At 39.4% G+C, this 19,894-nt stretch overlaps 1 protein-coding gene and 1 non-coding gene across 3 annotated transcripts; one reads left to right on the top strand and one right to left on the bottom strand.

Annotated features, from left to right (window-relative positions):
* Positions 1 to 219: 219 nt before the first annotated feature.
* LOC131224497 (small nucleolar RNA R71) lies at positions 220 to 326 on the top strand. The gene has a single exon (XR_009160976.1). It is a non-coding gene; the product is annotated as a small nucleolar RNA R71 (small nucleolar RNA).
* Positions 327 to 5,734: 5,408 nt separating this feature from the next.
* LOC131223204 (ABC transporter C family member 3-like) lies at positions 5,735 to 18,122 on the bottom strand. Of its 2 annotated transcripts, XM_058218522.1 has the most exons (11): positions 15,590 to 18,122; positions 14,925 to 15,011; positions 9,410 to 10,066; positions 9,129 to 9,293; positions 8,539 to 8,833; positions 7,837 to 8,051; positions 7,121 to 7,426; positions 6,954 to 7,017; positions 6,573 to 6,812; positions 6,263 to 6,483; positions 5,735 to 5,916 (listed from the first exon to the last, which is right to left on the bottom strand). In XM_058218522.1, exons 1-10 carry the CDS (start codon positions 17,972 to 17,974, stop codon positions 6,359 to 6,361), a joined length of 4,539 nt encoding a protein of 1,512 aa, XP_058074505.1. In that variant the 5' UTR covers positions 17,975 to 18,122; the 3' UTR covers positions 5,735 to 5,916; positions 6,263 to 6,358. The 2 variants fall into 2 exon arrangements, with proteins under 2 accessions (XP_058074505.1, XP_058074506.1); XM_058218523.1 differs by lacking the exons at positions 9,410 to 10,066; positions 14,925 to 15,011 and having other exon boundaries at positions 15,590 to 18,121.
* Positions 18,123 to 19,894: the final 1,772 nt, after the last annotated feature.

The raw sequence follows: 19,894 nt of genomic DNA, 5'->3' as shown, positions 1-19,894 counted from the left end.
AGGACATACATCCCCGCTTTCTGTCTAGGAATGGGTCTAGTTTGGTCTGATTTAGCAGAGACATCTCATGTCTACGTATTCTCTGCTAACATATCTAGAAAATTTCGAGCATCATTATGATCCTTGTCAAGAAGGGTTCCACCACACATCATCTCTATGAACTGACGGGTATCCATGGTGAGCCCCTTTCGGAACGCATCAATCACGTGCCATGGTTCATAACCATGATGTGGACAAGTAATTAAAAGGTCTTTGAAGCGCTCTCAAGCTTAAAAAAATAGTTCATTCCCCTTTTGGGAGAATGACATGATTTCTTGTTTTAGTGCATTTGTTTTATGCTTGGGAAAGAACTTTTTCAAAAACTCTCTACTTAAGGCTTGTCATGTAGTGATGGTATCAGGTCTTAGAGAGTTGAGCCATATTTTTGCCCGATCATTTAGAGAAAATGAGAATAACCTAAGCTTAAGTACATCCCTATTGTTATTGTTTATTTGTAATGTTGCAATTACTTTCTCAAAGTCCTTGAGGTGTAAGTAAGGGCTTTTATAATCTAAGCCATGAAATTTAGAATCAATTGAATCACACCTGATTTAAAATTAATGTACCCTGTGTGAGTAGGGAACACTATGCAAGATGGTAAAGTTTATCTCTCAGGGTGTAGATGTTCACGTAAAGTCCGTAGTTGGTTTAATACATTCTTATGAACTTCATTTTCATCCTTAAGAGGAGGATTAGGTTAATTTTCTCTGTTTTGATTTATAGTTGGATCTGGCATATTTGGATTTGGATTATCAACTGGTCTGTCATGGAATCCAAGTGATGTTGAATGCCTCTTCTAAGTGAATGATCAAGGCTTAGAACTAGTCCGCCTTCGGAGGAGAGTCGATTGTTTTGATCCTTACTCCAACAAGACATAAACCATCCACACCATACAATAAATACCACTAATTCAAATAGCAAGTATGATACTTAAACTAAAATTAAAAACTTAACCAACAACCCAGGCGGCAGGGCCGACCATGAGGGTTTAATCCACAAAGCAAAAATAAATCAACAACCCAAGTAGTAGGGCCGACCATAAGGGTTCAGTCCACAAAGGAAAAATAAATCAACAACCGAGGCCGCAGGGCCGACCATAAGGGTTCAGTCCACAAAGCAAAAATAAATAAACAACCCAGGTGGTAGGGTCGACCATGAAGGTTCAATCCACAAAGCAAAAATAAATCAACAGCCCAAACGGTAGGGCCAACAATGAAGGTTCAATCCACAAAGCAAAATAAAAAATAAATCAATAAAAATAAAACTAATGCAGAAATTAAACTATACTAATCTGGAAAATAAATTCAGCAGATGATCTTTATGATCAAACAGCAACTGTAGGACAACCATAGCACTTGGGTGATAAAATCCCAAGCAGGGCAACCTTATGTCATAGTTAGTGCTTGAAAGACGCAATTGAATTTACTTTTAAAGAAGAAAAAGAAAATCTACAGAAAATTTGAAGGGTTTAGAAGAAAACTTACCTTAGCTATCTTGCATAGATCTAATCTATCTCAGTATCTCCCCGGCAATGGCACCAAAAACTTGATTGCTTGCCTGCAAGTGCAAAGGTTCGTAAGTAGTATCTTGTGAATACATGGCCGATCCCTTAGGGAAATGAATTGTGAGAATGAGAAAATCAAATGCAAAACAAACTAAGTAATTAAAAAAAAAACTAAACTGATGATTTGATTTTAGGAGTTTTGAATGGATGTAATTCAACTGAATTAAAACAACACCCAAGCTTTAAAGTTTCACACATAGGTTAATGTTCCAAAATCATGATAACTTGGATAACACAACTAGGATCTGAGCACTATGGTCAGCCTAATCAGAAAATAAAACAGTTTAAATATTTTAATAAATGATATAAAAGATTAGAAAATCATGGATTTGCACCATTGATATATATTCTCAAGCGTCAGTGATTTTAAGAATTCAATATCAATGAGATAATGAAAATCAAAGAAATATAACAAGTTGAGAGCCTCTCATATATAGGAAATCTAATTGATCTAGGGTAAGCCTATCCATCAATGTAAATCTCATATGATGAAAACGGATTTCACATTAGGATAAAAAACTAAACCTAAACAATAAATAACATGCATACATCATTCTTCTCATCATTAAAATAATCAATCATCATATCTTAAAGAATTATTAAATTCATGTGCTTCCCTTCTAACTTGGGTTAGAGGAAACTTAGAAAAACATAATTAAATTACAGAAATAAAAAGCAACAAGAAAGAAATAAATACAACTAGAACAGATCTAAAATTAAAAAAAAATAACTTATAAAACTTTAATAAAATTAAAAACTCTTTAAAAACCCTAAATCTTGCTTTGGGATGCCTCGAATGATGCTTAGGAATGTCCTGAGAAGCCCTATTTATAAGTGAAAAACTTCAATTTCGTACAAAATTGGAAAACTCTAGAAACCACTTCAAATTTACGCAGTTTTTCAAAATAGACTTCTCGCTGCACGATTTCGTTAAAATAGTTTTCACACTACGTAGTTTTTCAAAATAGACTTTAAAGTTTAAAATACACTTTTTTAAGACGATTTCAGGATTCTTTACTTCAAATTTTCGATTCTCTTCATTCTTCACATGGTTTTCTTAGATCATTGGCATGTGAATTCTTCAATCTTGGTCTCCTAAGATCCATCGCTTACCTTGGTAATTCTTGAGCATCAAATCCATGCTTTTAACACCCTTTTTCAATCCAAGCTCTTAAATTCACCTTGCAATACGTATATGAGTAAAATGGAACATTAAGTTAATTCATGTTCATAAAACCAAGATATAAATGGAGAAAATTATACAATATTTGAGTCTCAACACGTGTAGCTACACAAAGGGAGCTAACTTGCATGAGATCCACACCATACACTAGGTGCTTTGGTTCATGTTAGCCCTGGAGACCAAATAAGGTTGAACTCAAGTGGGTCACAACATAGGGAGCAATTGGGAGGTCACGCTTGCCATTAATTGTGCATGGTATATGCCATTCAATCTATTCATTTGGGATAATTGAAAAATAAAGATATTCCAAAACTGTGGTGTTGGGATTTTTAAAATGTAGTGGAAAATAAAAAGTTTTTAAAATAAGATTTTAAATTTTTATAGCTTTAAAGATCACAACTCAGATATTCTCAAGTTTCTAAAAAAAGAAAAACACCAATCCTATATGTAGGATTAATACCTTTATCAATACAGCTAAAAAACAGTTGTTTTACTATGCATTTCCTTGAACTAGAAAGTCTCTCCCTCGTCCATCCCAAATATAGAAAAGGATGAGAACCACATGTCACTCCTTGAATTAGGGCCAAGGGTGACAAAAAGAAGCATTCACACCGGTAGAATCCCCACATTCCACATGTGTGATGAAGAAAAAGTGAGGGAGAAGTATTCTCTCTCTCTCTCTCTACTTCTTTCTCTCTTCTTTTTTTCCCCCTCTAGAGTGAGGGACATCGAAGGCTCTCTCTTGTGTGCTCCTCTCCCTTTTAGATAGGATTCAAATATAAGAGGTTAGGGTTGCAGGGAAACCAATTATGGTACTCTACCACCCTACAATGTGTCATATGCTACATTACATTTGAATCTTGTAATCATGCCTTAACCCAAGTATCCAAATTGATTTAATTATTCCACTATCATGGTCATCTACTATTGATCTAATACCCATGCAAATTAAGGGGTGGAACACACCGGATCTAAACCATTATATTATCATCAAGTGCAATTAAAATCTTTTTAACGATTAAAATAAAGTTTAGCAATTAAAAATATGTAAAACATTTTAAATGCTAGGCCCAGTGGAAAAATCATTTGGTGAACATCTGAATTTCAAAGATTTAAACCATAAGTTCTTAGGAAACCAATGAATCCCTTGTTGGATCATGCAGCTTCAATCGGACCTTAATACATGTACCAGCTGCACCTACTTCTGTTGGCCACATGATAACCATTAAAAGCAAGCCAAAGCACATGTACTCAATACCTCAAACTCCTCACATATCATCAGGTTATGGATTAATCGAAGCTAATATATTCTCAAGTTGATCATAGTCCAAACATAATGAGCATCTCGATTTAAAGACTTAAACTCAACCCATTAATATAAATGCTCAACAATTCCAAAATTAACAGCATATATCCATGGCACAGTCACACTCTTACGTGGGATAGGGCTAAGTCACACTGACTAATTATCATGACCAATGACGGAGACCTTTCATCTTGACTCATTATCAGTCCCTTTCACATGAGATGACCATATAATAATACTAGCAATCACAAGTGTGTCCTATAACATGCCAGGTGGCCACGGCATAACAAGGTACTTAAATCCATGGCTCATAACTCTCCTTTGGTCAATGACCATTGTATCCACTCTCAACTTTCCAAGGACAAGCATATGAATCTCTCCTTTAACCCATGTCCTATACATTCCAGGCACTCCACATATTAATCATGGCATTGTAACCCGTCTGTTGACCTACAATGGCCATGACCCATAGTCAAGATCATCAATATCACATCTAGATTGATTTCCAAGGCACAACTCCAATAGGTGGCCCCACCATGCAAATTCAGATAGGCATGTTTACATTGTTTTCTCTGGTTTTGGCCCACATCAGTTTGGATTAGTCTAATTTTTTGAGATTGTAGCCAAATATAGGTAGTTTTACTGTCAAACACCAGAGGCAAAGCTATTTTACACAATTGTATGATGCAGGCCAAATGGACCATAGGAGACATTTTCTCCTAGTTTTTAGTTTTCTAGATAGGATTCAAATCTCTTACTACTATCACTTATCTTGTAACCTACTTTTCAGTTACCAAACAATAGGTTATCAAAAATATCAAAACTATGTAAAATTAGTCCCATTTTAAAGCTTATTAAGTTACCTTTTCAACAAGCCTAGATTATATGATTTTGATGCCTTTTGAGTTAAGGTCAATTTACTGGAGTCATATAATATTGTGGCGAGATTAGAAGATAATTTAGTTAGTTTTATTTTTAATTAAAATATGGCTAGAATTAAAAATGAAACAAGGTTAGGATTATATTAGGATTTATTTACATTAAGAAATATTGCATTTTTTATATGAATAATTGATTGATTTTGATTTCTTAAACCTCTGTTTGGTGCCGCTTAAAAATGAGTTCATCTCATTTTAATTAACAGTAATTATATACTGGAAGTTACAATAAGGATAAAAGACAATCTTGATAACCAATAATTTATATGAACCATGAGCTCTAACACATAATTACTGATAACTAAAAAAATAAGTTCAATGAACTATGATCTCTAATACATAATTAATATTAACTAAAAATTGAGATGAACTCATCTTTTAATTGGCACCCAAATGGGCTCTAAAAGGTTTTGTCCCTAAATTTCCAAAAATAATGTGCCCAATTTCCTAGAGGTTTCAGGTTTGTGCCTGGTCCTGCAAAGCCACTCACAGATCTCTTGTAATTGGGTTTTCGTCAATTTCTCACTAAGCCGCTGGCGGGATTGCAAAGCAAGCTTATCCCCGCATTGCCATATAAATGGCTTTAAGTCGGACTTGAGATATCCCAATGGGAAATTGAAAAGAGCAAATCCCATCTGCCCTAAAAAATGTAAACACCCAAACGGGTCATAAGCTCATTAGCAAAGCCAAGAAATGATGTGCTCTTCACTCATAACTTAAAAATTTTATTGCTTTATTTAAGCACACCTAGTTCCTAGACATCCAAAACTCGGGTTACAGGATTATCAGAATCACACAAAAACAGAACTGTGTGAGATTTTCTGCAGCATTTGTGAATCACTCCTGCCATGTATTCTCAACCCGTCATTGAGATTAATCATGAGATCTGCAGGACAAAAAAAAAAAAGCATAAGAAAAACATCAGATATACATGAGGACAGGCCCAGTGTGCATCCAATATCATTTACTAAACATTATCAACCTCCTAGCGAATAGAAGAAGATAGACGAATCTGCAGTTCAATCAGAACCAAATGATGGCCCACCTTGTTGATGATACAATGGTGAAAATTTGCACCAAGTGGCTGTTCTCTGACCATTCAATCTGTGGACATTCTTTTGGGTACCATGGGTTTGTTGGATTGATACCATTTAGTAAATGTTATTGTAGATCCACAAACCAGAATTTTAAACCTTCAGTTAAATAGCAAAAGATGTTGCTGATGTACTTACAGCGCAAAAGAGAAGACGTCACGGACTCACACCCATTATCATCATAATCAATCAGGTTGTATATCAACTAATGGCAGCCCAAGTATTGCCAGCCATTCATAGATTCGCTAAGTTTTCAAAACTAGAGTTTGACCTTACGGTATACTCGGCAACAAGTCTTGAGAATGAAGATGATTTGTTTTCCAACAGTTTTTTGGGAGAGTCGTATTCCACAATAAGGCCTGTTCAGTAAATAAAAAATAAAAAAATCAAATGCTTTGAGAAGGATAAAAAAGATGGAAGAAGAAAGCTGGATTGGTAAGTTGCCAACCATTATCAAGAAGCAAGACCATGTCGCTATCTAGAACAGATGTTATCCGATGTGCAATTGTGATGACTGTACAGCCAAAGAACTGTTGCCTTAGTGTTTGCTGAATTAGGTTGTCGGTTGCAGTATCGACTGAAGCGGTTGCTTCGTCGAGTACCAAGACCTTGCTCTTCTTCAATATCACCCGTCCCAGACACACCAGCTGCCTCTGACCCATGCTCCAGTTCTCTCCATTTTCAACCACTGCCATTCACATCAGGCATTAGACTCTGTAATACATTGTAAATAGCAGATACAAAATAAAAATAAAATAAAATAAAATCATATTCTGAAAATTAGCGGGCCAGATGAAGTAAATATCAGCTAAACAAAAAGAAACTAAACCTATAGAGTCAAGCTTTCCTTCCTTTCTCCTTACTTCGTCCCCTAGCTGGCACCGATCTAGAGCCTAAAATAGGAAAGAATTGCACGTCAGCAAATCACTGTGCTTTGGAATCCATGGATAAAATATTGAAAATACGTTAGCAATGCAGATAGTAAAACAAACACACCTCCCAAATCTGTTCATCCGTATACTCTTCAAGAGGGTCAAGGTTACTTCGCACAGTCCCTTCAAACATAGTTGGGTCTTGTGGGATGATGCTCAATCTGGATCGCAGATCATGCAGTCCTATAGTAGAAATGTCAAGGCCATCTATCAGAATCTTACCAGCAACTGGATCAATGATGCGGAAGAGTGTCTGTATGAGAGTGGATTTTCCACTGCCTGTCCTCCCAACGATACCAGTTTTCATCCCGGCTGGGAAAGTGCATGTAAGACCTCTCAAAACAAGAGGCATATGTGGGGCATAACGGACCTGTATCCAATATTTTCAAATAGATGTTATGAATTATTAAAATAGAAGGAAGCAAATTGTGTGATTATATAAGAAGATACATAAAGCAACTATGTAGAAAAAGAGGAACCGACCACCCCATAACCCATCCATTGTCATCATCATCTAAGCCTTATCCCAACTAATTAGGGGATTACCCATAATCCCTTGCATGCTAACAATGGTTGTAGGTTCAGTTAGCCTACAATCAATTGTCGGTGATCCATCATCTTTGGGAGAAAAAACTACTTATTATTAAGAAAAAAAATTAAAACTAAATGAATATCCCATAGCGGTTTCAATGCATCCAACAGAACGAATTTCTTAAAAGATGGGAGTTTGTGGTATCATCGATTACAAAGAAGCTTTGACAGTAAGAGACTTGAGATTACCTGCAAATCATGAATATCAACTTCTCCTTCCGCTGGCCAGTTAGGGTCCGGCCTATTAGTTTCTATGACAAGAGGGGGTTCACTAGAAATGCTCATGTATTGAAATATTCTCTCAACAGATATGATATTGTTCTCAAGATTGCACAGATTCCATACAACTGAAGCTGTGAGCATGTTTAAATTAAGTCCGTACGTTACTGCTAAGCCCGCAATGCCTGAAAAAGAAGATAAGAGTAAGATTCCATTTCCACATGCCTGTCATCAATGAGAAGTCAGAGGTCAATCCACAAATATATGGATAGAGGATCCTCAATCTGAGGGTATGTATAGTACCCTCGGGTTCTAAGTTTATACAAGTGGGGCCCACGTTTCCACGATCCAGACCATTTGCATTATGAGCACACAGTGAATGAAACAGTCCAAATCTCTTCAATGGGACAATCCTAACCTTTCCATGGGTGGCCTAAAATAGACTGTTAGGAATAGAAACCATAATGGTCCATATCCAAATGAAAATAGGCTAAAGATTGAACATCTAGGATCTTCCAATTTGGAGGTTTTAGGCAAGGACCATTTGATCAACGGACTAGATCACTGAATCCTGGATGCTACATGTATGAACTGAAAACATGAGGATGCTATGAATACCCTCAGGTTGAGGATCATGTCATATCATGCCATTCCTCTTGAATGAAGTTATACCTGGATCTATTACACCCTTTGGCATGGTTATCAAGAAAACCAAACAAAAGGCGAATGAGATGGATGATAACATATCCAAGCGGAAGCATAGCCACTCCATTGCGCCAGCATTATGAAACTTGGGTCGTGAATACCCATCGATCAGAGACAGGTTCGTATCCATGAATCTTGATTCCTGATCGAAACTCCTGATTGTCGTCAATCCTGATAAAGTTTCAGCAAAGTGCTGTATGTTGGGAGCCTTGAAAATTCCAACAAGACGTGCCAACTCTCGTGCTGTTGGTATGTAATATTGCTGTGGAATGACAAACGTAAGCAACATCAGAGGAAGTTACCTGAAGATTTATCATGTTACAGTATCATTCTATTATGGATTGAAGTGATCCATGATCAGATTGTGTACATATATATCTTAGAAGATTAGCAAACATTAAAAAAAAATAAATAAATAATAAATAATTTTTTTTAAAAAAAATTAAAAACTAAAAATTAGGGAACAAAAAGAAATGTCTGAAGCTGTCTGCATTTTGTATCTAGTCCTTTAATTCTTTGTAAATTCAAGAAGAAGAAGAACCAGCTACGGGCATTACCTGATACCAAATGCAGGTTGCAATAACAGGGATGAAAATGATGAGAACCTGCCACGCAACCTGAGACATTACAGCAATGATTCCCAGCAGCCGAATGATTGCAAAGGCAGTTGACCCAATTTGAAAGGGAATGCTTGTATCTACTGCACTTTGATCAGTCGATGCCTGTAAAAGAAAAAGACAGCTTACATAAAGAGATGCATAGCCATAGTGGCCTCAAAATACCAAATAAGTCCGGTCCCATGGCTTGAATCCTGAAAATAAGTATATAGGTCTCTTACTCTATTGAGGATTCGTCCGCTTGGAGTGGAATCAAAGAATGACATGGGAGCTCGGAATATACACACATGCATCTTATTGAACAATTGAGTCGCCGTCTTATATCCAGCTGTAACGAGAAGCAACGATCTTACAAAGATACAAATGGAGCTTCCAATGGCCAAAGCAACATAGACGAGAATGAGAACCAAGCCTTCAACTGGAGCTCTCATTTCTTTTGAGACAGGAGCTGCCCAAGCCATCCAGTAATTGCTTCCAATCTGAAGACCCTGAAAGAGAATCTGGGCCAGCAATATGAATGGTACGAGAGCTCCTCCGTAAGCCATTGTAATGTATTTCCAATAGACTGATAGGCCAACCTTGCCTTTCTCCCTTTCTTCTTCTTGAACTAGCTGCCCCTTCTGCCCGATTATTTCATCCATTTTACCATTCTGATCCTCTCTCTTCTCTGTGTCTTTGTGTGGGGATTGTTTTCTGCTTCCAGCATTACACGAACCATCTTCCACACTATTACTTGCTTGTGAGTCAGGCTCCATCTCCACCGCATCAAGGGCTGACAAGGCTTGCTTATGCGCACCGACAAGTTCCATAAAATCTGTTCCTGAATTGAGAATGTCATTGTATTTTCCGGCTTGTGTAATCCTCCCATCTCTCATTACCTGCCAAGCCAGAGAAAGGTTTTTTTCTTATGAATTGGTGATGTGAAGAGTTGATCACGACGAGTAAATGTAATTATATTTATTACAAATACTTGTATACAAGGGTACACTTTACAGCACTCACAAACTATCACTCTTTAATGACAACTCTCACACACAAGGAAAAACTCTTTTGAACTCTTAATACTTGGACACCTTTCTTTCACTCTTGAACTCACCCTTTTGTTGTTTATATGTATTTACATAATGAGACACTTCCTATGTTTATAGAGGGCTATGGAAGATTCTAGAATTAGTAGAGTTCTATAAAGTTCCAAATATCCTATAAGGTTCTATTATATTCCGAAACATTCTAAGAGAATCCGGAAGGTTCTAGCATTGTCCGGAACATTCTGAAAGAGTTAAGAAAACTCTATCAAACTCTAGAAGTTTCCGGAAGATTCTAGAAATTTCCAGAAATGTCTGAAAGTTTCCGGAAGACTCCGGAATATTCAAGAGAGGTGGTGATGACATTTAACACTCCCCCTCAACACCAACTCTCACAATTCTGCTTTGCTCATCATTCCAAGTTGCTTTCTGAATTCGGTGAACTTAGCATTGCTAAGTCCTTTTGTGAATATGTCTGCAACTTGGTCGTCAGTCTTCACAAGACTCATCTCAATTTCTCCTTGAAGTACCTTCTCTCTCACAAAGTGATAGTGTACCTCCACATGCTTGATCCTGGCATAAAACACTGGATTCTCAGCCAAGCAGATTGCTGATTGATTGTTGTAGCGCAATATCATTGGATAATCATCTGGTTGATGAAGATCCCTCATTAACTGCATAAGCCATGTGCTTTCTTGTGCTGCCAATGCCATTGCTCTATATTCAGCCTCCGTGGTTGATAAAGATATTGTAGGTTATCTCTTGCTACGCCAAGAGATTGCTCCTGAGCCAAGGTTGAATATGTATCTAGTAGTTGATCGTTGTGTGTCATGATCACCACCATAGTCAGCATCGCAGTACCCAACTATCTTGCATGCTCCACCTTTCTTATACAATAAACCAAGGTCTATCGTACCCTTCACATACCCCAGTATTCGACGTACTGCTTCAAGATGCGGCTTCTTTGGTGTTTACATGAACCAGCTAACCACACCAACTGCGTAAGCTATATCTGATCGCGATAATGTAAGGTAGATTAGACTACTAACTATTTGTCGGTACATAATTGCATCTTTCAAGTCTTTTCCTTCTTTCGAGCATAGCCTGGCGTTAGCCTGCATAGGTGTGGCAATTGGCTTGCATTCAAGCATCCCATATTTCTTTAATAGGTCTTTGACGTACTTCTACTGACAGAGGAATATGCCTTTGTTGCTTCGGTCAATCTCCAGCCCAAGAAAGTGCTTCAGTTCTCCAAGTTCCTTCATTTGGAATCGCACAGACAAGTTCTCTCTTGTCCTTTGAATCTCACCGTCATCATCTCCAGTGATGATCAAGTCATCCACGTACACTAGCACTATTACTAGTTTACCTTCCTGGAATTTTACAAAGAGACTAGAGTCTGCAGGTGCCACCGAGAACCCGCTTTGCACTAGGAATTCCCCTATCTTGCCGTACCATGCCCTCGGTGCTTGTTTAAGCCCATACAAGGCCTTCTTTAGTTTACAGACATAATCCTAATGCTTTTTACTCTGGAAACCACTTGACTGCTTCATGTAGATATCTCAATCAATTTCTCCATATAGAAAGGCATTCTTCACATCCATCTGCCACAGCTTCCAAGATTTGCTGCTGCAAGTGCTAGTAGTACTCACACCGTTGTAATTTTTTCTACTGGGCTAAAAGTCTCATCATAGTCCAACCATATTCTTGTGAGAATCCTCTAACCACTAGTCGAGCTTTGTACCTTTCTATTGATCCATCGAGGCGAGTCTTGACTTTGTACACCCATTTGCATGATATCGGCTTCACATCCTTGGGTTTTAGAACTAGTTCCCAAGTCTGATTTTGGTTCAATGCCTTAATCTCTTCTTTCATCGCCTTTTGTCATTCTATGTCTCGGGATGCTTCTTCAAATGTCGTTGGCTCTTTCACGGTCTCTTCTTCTGCTAAGACAGCATCCACATATCTTGGGTTAGGCTTTCTCTGTCTAGTCGACCTCCTAAGTAGTGGGTTGTCTACCGCAACCTCCAGTTAACTCGGGCAAAGCTCTTCTGGACTACTTTGATGTACTCCAGTTTGCCATGGACTCATCGATTTATCTGGTGTTCCAGACAGATTAGGCACTTGCTCACCATCTCGTGCTGTAGACGTCAACTCCTTAGTTGAACTAGGAGATTCTTGTCCTTCCCTTGTCTCCCCCATCTTCTCATGCAGTTCATCTTCTAAGTCTTGAGAGTTTGGCAGCTCCTCCTTCAGTGGTGACCACCATGATGAGGCTTCATCAAAGACAACATTTTTAGATATGTAGCACCGACCAGTTGCAGGGTTGCAACATTTCCACCCTTTCTTTTCACTGCTATAGCCCAAAAAGATGGAACGAATCGCCTTCTTATCGAACTTGCTACGCAAGTGATCAGGCACAAACACATAGCATACACATCCGAAGACTCGGAAGTAACTCACCTTGGGCTTTATGTTCCATAGCTTCTCGAAGGGTGAGACAAAGCCTAGTTTTGCCTGTGGTAGTCTATTGATCACATAAGCTGCCGTTTGTATGCACTCTGCCCAGAATCGGCTGGGCACATTCTTAGCATGTATCATGCTTCAACATATCTCTGCAAGGTGACGATTTTTTCTTTCAGTAACGCCATTTTGTTGTGGAGTGCCCGAACAAGTTAATTATCGTCGAATTCTACACTCCTTTAGATATTTTGAGAACTCTTTTGACATATACTCTCCACAATTATCCGTTCACAAGCATCGGATCCTTCTATCGAACTCTCGACCTTCTCCCGAAATTCTTTAAATTTTAATAAAGTTTCTGGCTTCTCTTTCATGAAGTAAACCCAAACGTACCTTTAGAAGTCGTCAATAAAGGTCACCATATAACGCATGCCACTAACCGATGCCTGTTTTACCCGTCCGAACACGTCTGAGTGGATAAGCTCCAACGGTTCTTTAGCTCTAAACTTTGATTCTTCATATGGCAATTGGTGTGCTTTGCCGTGTTGACACCCTGCACAAATTATATCTTCTCGAACATCCAGCTGGGGAAGACCTTTGAGCATAGCCTTCTTCATGATTATCTTCAGTTTATGATAACTCACGTGCCCTAAACGTGCATGCCAGAGATCTGCAGTCTCATTTTTCCGAGTCTTATCTACATAAGCTGATTCAGCTGACATTACGTAGATTGACTCCAAGCGTCATCCTTCTATGATAGGTGTACCTAATGGTTTAAGGTTTCGGTATACCTTAACATCCTCCGGTCTAAATACCACATAATTACCAGAAGATGTCAGTTGTGATACTGACAACAGGTTTTTCTTCATCTCTGGCACGTGATAAACATCTTGCAACTTTACTTGATTAGGGCTAAATCGAGGTGTGATAGTAGTCATGCCTACGTGAGTTATCGGCAACCTTGAATTATTAGCTGTTACCACTACTCGATCTCCTTTGTAGGCAGATAAACTTGATAGTTTCTTCTTATCACCTGTCATGTGATTTGAGCACCCTGAATCAACGATCTAATTATCACTGTAGTTGATAGCTCCTTGATTGGAAACTGCGGCAAGGGCTATTTCACCGTCTCTGTTACTATTGAGGAAGCAGTTACTTCGTCAGTGACTGTGTTAGACTGCTTGAGTGGTTCATCAAAATCTATCTCCTTCTCTGAACAATCTCCTTGAGTGGTGGACATTAACTCATTCTCCAAATATTGAAGTCGAGCATCATTTGTTTTTGAAAACAATGATGCAAAGGTGTCCCATGCCATCCTGGGTGTGTCGTCATCCTTGATTCGCCCGAGCAACTCATCCTCAATGGTTGACTTGAGCACGTACATTGCCTTCCCGACCTTAATCTTTCACTTTCGGAGTGCTTCAGCACTTTTCTTAGGAGGTGGGGTAATCTCATTCCCATTAACAACCTCCCACAAGTCCTGCCCTTCAAGGTAGGACATAATGTGACTCCTCCAACTTTGATAGTCGTGGTTGTTAAGCCTTGTAGCTCCACTCGTTATGTTCACAAGATCCGCCATCGTGACTTGGTGTGATTATCACTCTCTTTACCAAGCAAGCCAACAAACTTCACAGTCTCCAAACTGTGCACGATCACCTTAGAAAACGGATCTCGACCAAACTTCGCTTTGATACCAAATTGAAGAGTTGAACACGACAAGTAAATGTAATTATATTTATTACAAATACTTGTACACAACAAGGGTACACTTTACAACACTCACAAACTATCACTCTTGAATGACACCTCTGACATACAAGGAAAAACTCTTTTGAACTCTTAATACTTGGACATCTTTCTTTCACTCTTAAACTCACTCTTTTGTTTTTGATATGTATTTACATAATGAGACACTTCCTATATTTATAAAGGGCTATGGAAGATTCTAGAATCAGTAGAGTTCTAGAAACTTCCAAATATCCTATAAGGTTCTATTATATTCTGGAACATTCTAAGAGAATTCGGAAAGTTCTAGCATTGTCCAGAACATTCCGGAAGAGTCAAGAAAACTCTATCAAACTCTAAAAGTTTCCGGAAGATTCTAGAGAATTCTAGAAATTTTCAAAAATGTCTAGAAGTTTTCGAAAGACTCCGGAATATTCAAGAGAGGTGGTGATGACATTTAACAAAATGCACTTATCCAGGGTTGTGGAACCAATGCAAAGTAAAGAAACAGAGAAGTGCTCACCAGAATAAGGTCAGCGGAAGGCAAAAACTCTACTTGATGGGTAACATAGATCACCGTCTTCGATCCTAAAATCCCGAGCAGACACTCCTGCCATTCAGAGGTTGGATACATGTATTAAAGCTCTTCAAAAATCAAAATTACCCAAATGCTTAAAGAAGCAAAACAATAAGTAGGAGTCCTTTGGGTGGGGTTTAAATTTGCAACTGTAGTTCCAAAAATCCACGATTTAACTCAAAACTCAGTCTGGTCGACTCAACTCAGCTGAATTTTGAGGCGTGGCCACTTTTCCAACTCAGTTTTTAAATGGGGAAAACAGGGTTTATCCTGAAAACCTTTCATAGGTATAGAGGAATGTGTGTTTATTTAAATACCCAGCTGAATCTTTGACCCAACCCAACCGATATTTAAGCCATCCCGATTTATGTGCAGAATAAACCAAATCGAGGTCTCCATATTCAGTTTTTTTTTTCCTTTTAACTAATGTTCGCAACTACTAGCTAATTGAATAGCTTACCATGTCGTTTGTGCGCTGTGATCAAACAAAATCACCTGATATTACTACAAATGAGAAGAGTTTGTTCTCAAATATATTGAACTAGTTGTTAATTTCAGGGATGTAACATGTGAAAATATAACAAAATCCAGAGCAAAAAAATAAGACATACCTTAAATAGATGGGTTCCCGTATGAGCATCGACAGCACTAAAAGGATCGTCAAACAGATAAATGTCTGCATCCTGGTATAGAGCACGTGCGATCTGTATTCTTTGCTTCTGGCCACCACTCAAGTTGATTCCTCGCTCGCCAATGACCGTCTGATCGCCAAATGATAGAATCTCCAAGTCTTTCTTCAGAGAACACGCTTCAAGAACATGCTCATACTTCTCCCTATCCATTTCCTTACCAAACAATATATTTTCTTCGATTTTCCCGCTCTGTATCCAAGGTGATTGAGCAACATAGGCCTTGGTCCCACACAATTTAATGGTCCCAGATATCTTCGGCACTTCTCCTAAGATGCAAGAAAGCAAGCTCGACTTTCCCGACCCAACTGTTCCACAAACAGCCACCCTCATCCCATGCAAAGCTCGGAAATTCAAATCTTTCAAAGTAGGATTCGCAGAAGAGAGATCCCAAGAGAAATTCCCATCGCTTATTTCAACTGCAACATCAGAACTACCTTCCGGAAGCCTCTCTACAACATCAGGCTGAAGGTCTTCAAGGCGAAGGAACGATGAAATTCTATCAAGAGAAACCTTTGTCTGCACAACCGTGGAAATCGTATCAGGGAGAGCATAAATGGGCTCCTGCAATATCCTGAATGTCGCAAGAGCAGATAGAATCTTTCCCGATTCTAGCGGTATCCCCATAAGCATACAAGCTCCAAACGTAATCACAGACACGAATGTGGGTGCACCCCAGAAAACAAATGTCGTCATGGCCGAGGTGTAGACATATTTCTTCAACCAGCTTGTTTCATCTTTCCTTAGCTCGACTATCTTGGACAAGAACTTCATCTCCCACCCTTGGAGCTTGAGGATCCTCATGTTCCGAAGGATCTCAGACATTGCCTTCATCCGTACATCTTTTGATTTCATCAACTTGCCCTGGTAATTCTCTTGCAACTTCCCCAACGGGACATTCATCAACATAACAACCACAGTTGCAACAAAAGCCGCAATTGAAGCCAGCCCAAGATTCTTGTACAAGATCAGCAAAGCCAGTGTAACTTGCACAGGAACCATCCATAGAGCATGCATACAACAACTGAAATACCCCACCCTCTCCGCATCGACGCTCATGAAATTTATGATCTCTCCACTGGTATGGCCCTGCCTTGACTGGCTTGACAGTGACAGGCCCTTCTTATAAATCATTGCGACCAAAGCTGCTCGGCCCCGGATTCCAGCCTGCCTCAGCTTAAAGTAACAACACTGCTCCGAAAGGCATTCGATGATCTTCGCAATGAAAAATGTGGAAACCAAAACATACCCTTCATTCGCAAATTCACTATGGCCATTGAGGTATTGAACAAAGGCATTGATAAGGTAGGGACCCACATAAGAAGACACTGTGTATAGGAGCACGAACAAAGCAGTCCACAGCACTTCTTTCCAAACAGTGAAGAACAATGCTTTCAGCAATTTTAGTGTTCCTACTCCATTACTACTATCTTCTTCTAGCTTATTACTGAAAACAGGGAAGACCCCATTAACGCTGTCGTCATCAGCAAGCTGAGGAACATCATCAATGTCTAATGTCTTCTTATAACCGACTTTAAGCAACGGACTCATCCAAGAGAAAGTAAGAAGACTAAACAGACTAGCATTTGCATATGGAGTTACATTATCCTTCTTACTCTTCTTGTGAGACCCACCAACGCTATTCCCATTCAAAAGAGGCTCTTCAAGAAGGCGCGCCTCTTCTTCTCTGTTCTTCTTTCCGAATAATCCAGCGTAACAAAGGAACAAACCAAACAGAACCGACCCAAAATCCAAAACCCACGTATGTGTGGGCAGAATTCCGGGTTTCTGATAGTAAACCAGGTCCAGAACGACGAAAGAACAACACATGAAGAAGTAGAAGAACCACCAAATCCTCAGAACGATTGGGAATTTCTCCTCTTCTGAACTGCGGAACTTGAAATGCAAGTAGGCTGAGATCATGAACCAAGCAAGAGTTCTAAGAGCCAAATCCAATTGGGTGGAGAGATTTTCATCAGACCAACCATATTGATACCAAACAAAGTAGTTGAGAATGCAAAGAACAAGATGAAACAGAGACAGACCCAAAGAAGAGAAAAGGGCGGGTTTATAATATAAAAAGCTACCGTCTTTCAGCCTCTCTTTTGAATGTCCATCGCCACCCATGTTACATCCCTTGATGACCCATGTCATGGATAGAAGAAGAATGAAAGCAAGATGGGTGGAGGCTGAAAAGCCATGTAGAAAGATGGGATTTTGGAGAAAAGTAATGGCTTTATGCATGTAGGGAGATGGGTGTGAGAAGAGCATGAACATGCCATCGTTTCGAGCATTGAAAGTAGCCATTGATGTGGGTTTTCTCTGAAATGGGTGGCCTTGGATTTGAATGTTGGAGTGAAGATGAAAGCTATGTATATAAGAGGAGAGAGAGTCAAAGGCAAAGGAGGCGGCTTTCTTGGAGGGTGCAGGATAACGTGGTGCGCAGGGGAGAGAAAGTAAGGAGAAGACAAAGGATGCTGTGAAATACAAAGGAAGAGAGAGAGAGAGAGAGAGATGGCGACTTTAGGAGAAGAATGGGATACGCATGAATGAGAGTGATACGGAGATAGAGAGTTTGTCGTTTACGGGCCTGATTACTTGCGGAGAAAGAAAGGCCCATTTTCGACCGCATAGAGGAAGGCCCAACGGAGAGAGAATGACCACTGCGGTGTGGTCCACTTGATATTTTTATCTGCTTTATTTTTGGGACCATCCTTTAAAATAAGCTCACAAAATGTAGGATATACAATGCATACATCATGGTGGGTCCCACGGTCAGGTTCCCACCCACATCCCCCGTTTGGGTCGCAGCCAAGTCGCGTTCTCTTCCGAATTTTCATATCCGCCCGTTTCTTCGGACTCCAGTTTTGTGTAACCCCTTGTCTATGTCCCAAAGCTGTGTGGGCCCACCGAGATGTCCGTGTTAACATCTACTCCGTCCATGAGTTACCACTGATCAAGTTAGTATTTGGGCCCAAAAATAAGATAGATCCAGTACTCAAGTGGGACACACCACACGAAATCCTCTACAGCACCTATTTTATACAGCAATTGCAACACTTAGGTTTATGCGGCCACCATGTATGCAAAATCCACTCCGTCCATCAGATTTTATTCTCGATTCTTGGCCATAGGAAAAAAATCAGCTCCATACACAACTCATAAGGGTCACACCTCAGGGAACAATGGGAATGGGATGTGTGGGGTCCACCATGGAGTTTATCTTTCATCAAACCCGTTAATCAGGGTGTAACTCACCAGGTTGAAGTAAAAATACAAGTCAGGCTGATAGAGATATAGGAGTGCAATACCATGCGAACTTGGGAGCGGATTAGGTGCGCCCCAGCCTCACCCAAGATTGTGCGACCATTACCACGGGCCCACCTTGATGTAGTTATTCTATATCCACTCCGTCCATACGCTTTTCCATGTCACTTTAGGGTAGGTGTCCAAAAGTGAAAGAGATCCACGTCTCAAGTAGACCATATTATAAGAAACAGTGGTGATTGAACACCCTATCATTAAAAACTTCTTAAGGCCCACTGTTTTTCATTATATCGTACACCTGAGAATTGGATCTACATCATTTTTAGGCTCATACCTTGAAATAGTTTGCAAAAATAGATGGACGGTATAGATATAGAATACATACATCAAAGTGGGGCCTACACGGTAAGAGTTGCACCGTCTTCGGTAAGGCGAGGGCTGCACCGAATCCGCGGCCCTGAACCCGGGGATCTCAGAGCAGTTTCTCATTACTCACATTGGCGTGTCCCATCAGAGTTACCAGATAATAGAGAGGCCAATTGCCTACTGCACAGTGCTCTTTGGGCCGGCAATAATATTTTTGTTATGTCTACACCGTCCATTTATTTTTTTAGCTCATGATAAGCCATGACACCAAAAATGAGAAAGATCAAAGTCTAAGGTGAACCACACAGCTCCAAACATTGGTGATTAAACACCCACCGTTAGAAACTTCATAGTACCACAAAATTTTTAGATCAAGATGATACTTTTACTTTCCACACAATCAACAGTATTAGATGATAAGCAAACATTGTGATGAACATAGGAAGTTTTTAACGGTGGACGCTCAATCACCACTATTTCCTGTGACGTGGTCTATGGATCCATCTCATTTTCAGGCTCATGCCCTAAAATAATGATCTAAAATGAATGGTCGGCATAGATAAAATAGATAATCATTGTGGAGCCCACAGAGTA

This window comes from Magnolia sinica, chromosome 13 (assembly GCF_029962835.1).
Source record: "Magnolia sinica isolate HGM2019 chromosome 13, MsV1, whole genome shotgun sequence".
Lineage (NCBI taxonomy): Eukaryota > Viridiplantae > Streptophyta > Magnoliopsida > Magnoliales > Magnoliaceae > Magnolia > Magnolia sinica.
Note: the sequence above shows the minus strand (reverse complement) of the source record. Positions and strands in the feature narration are given on the sequence as shown.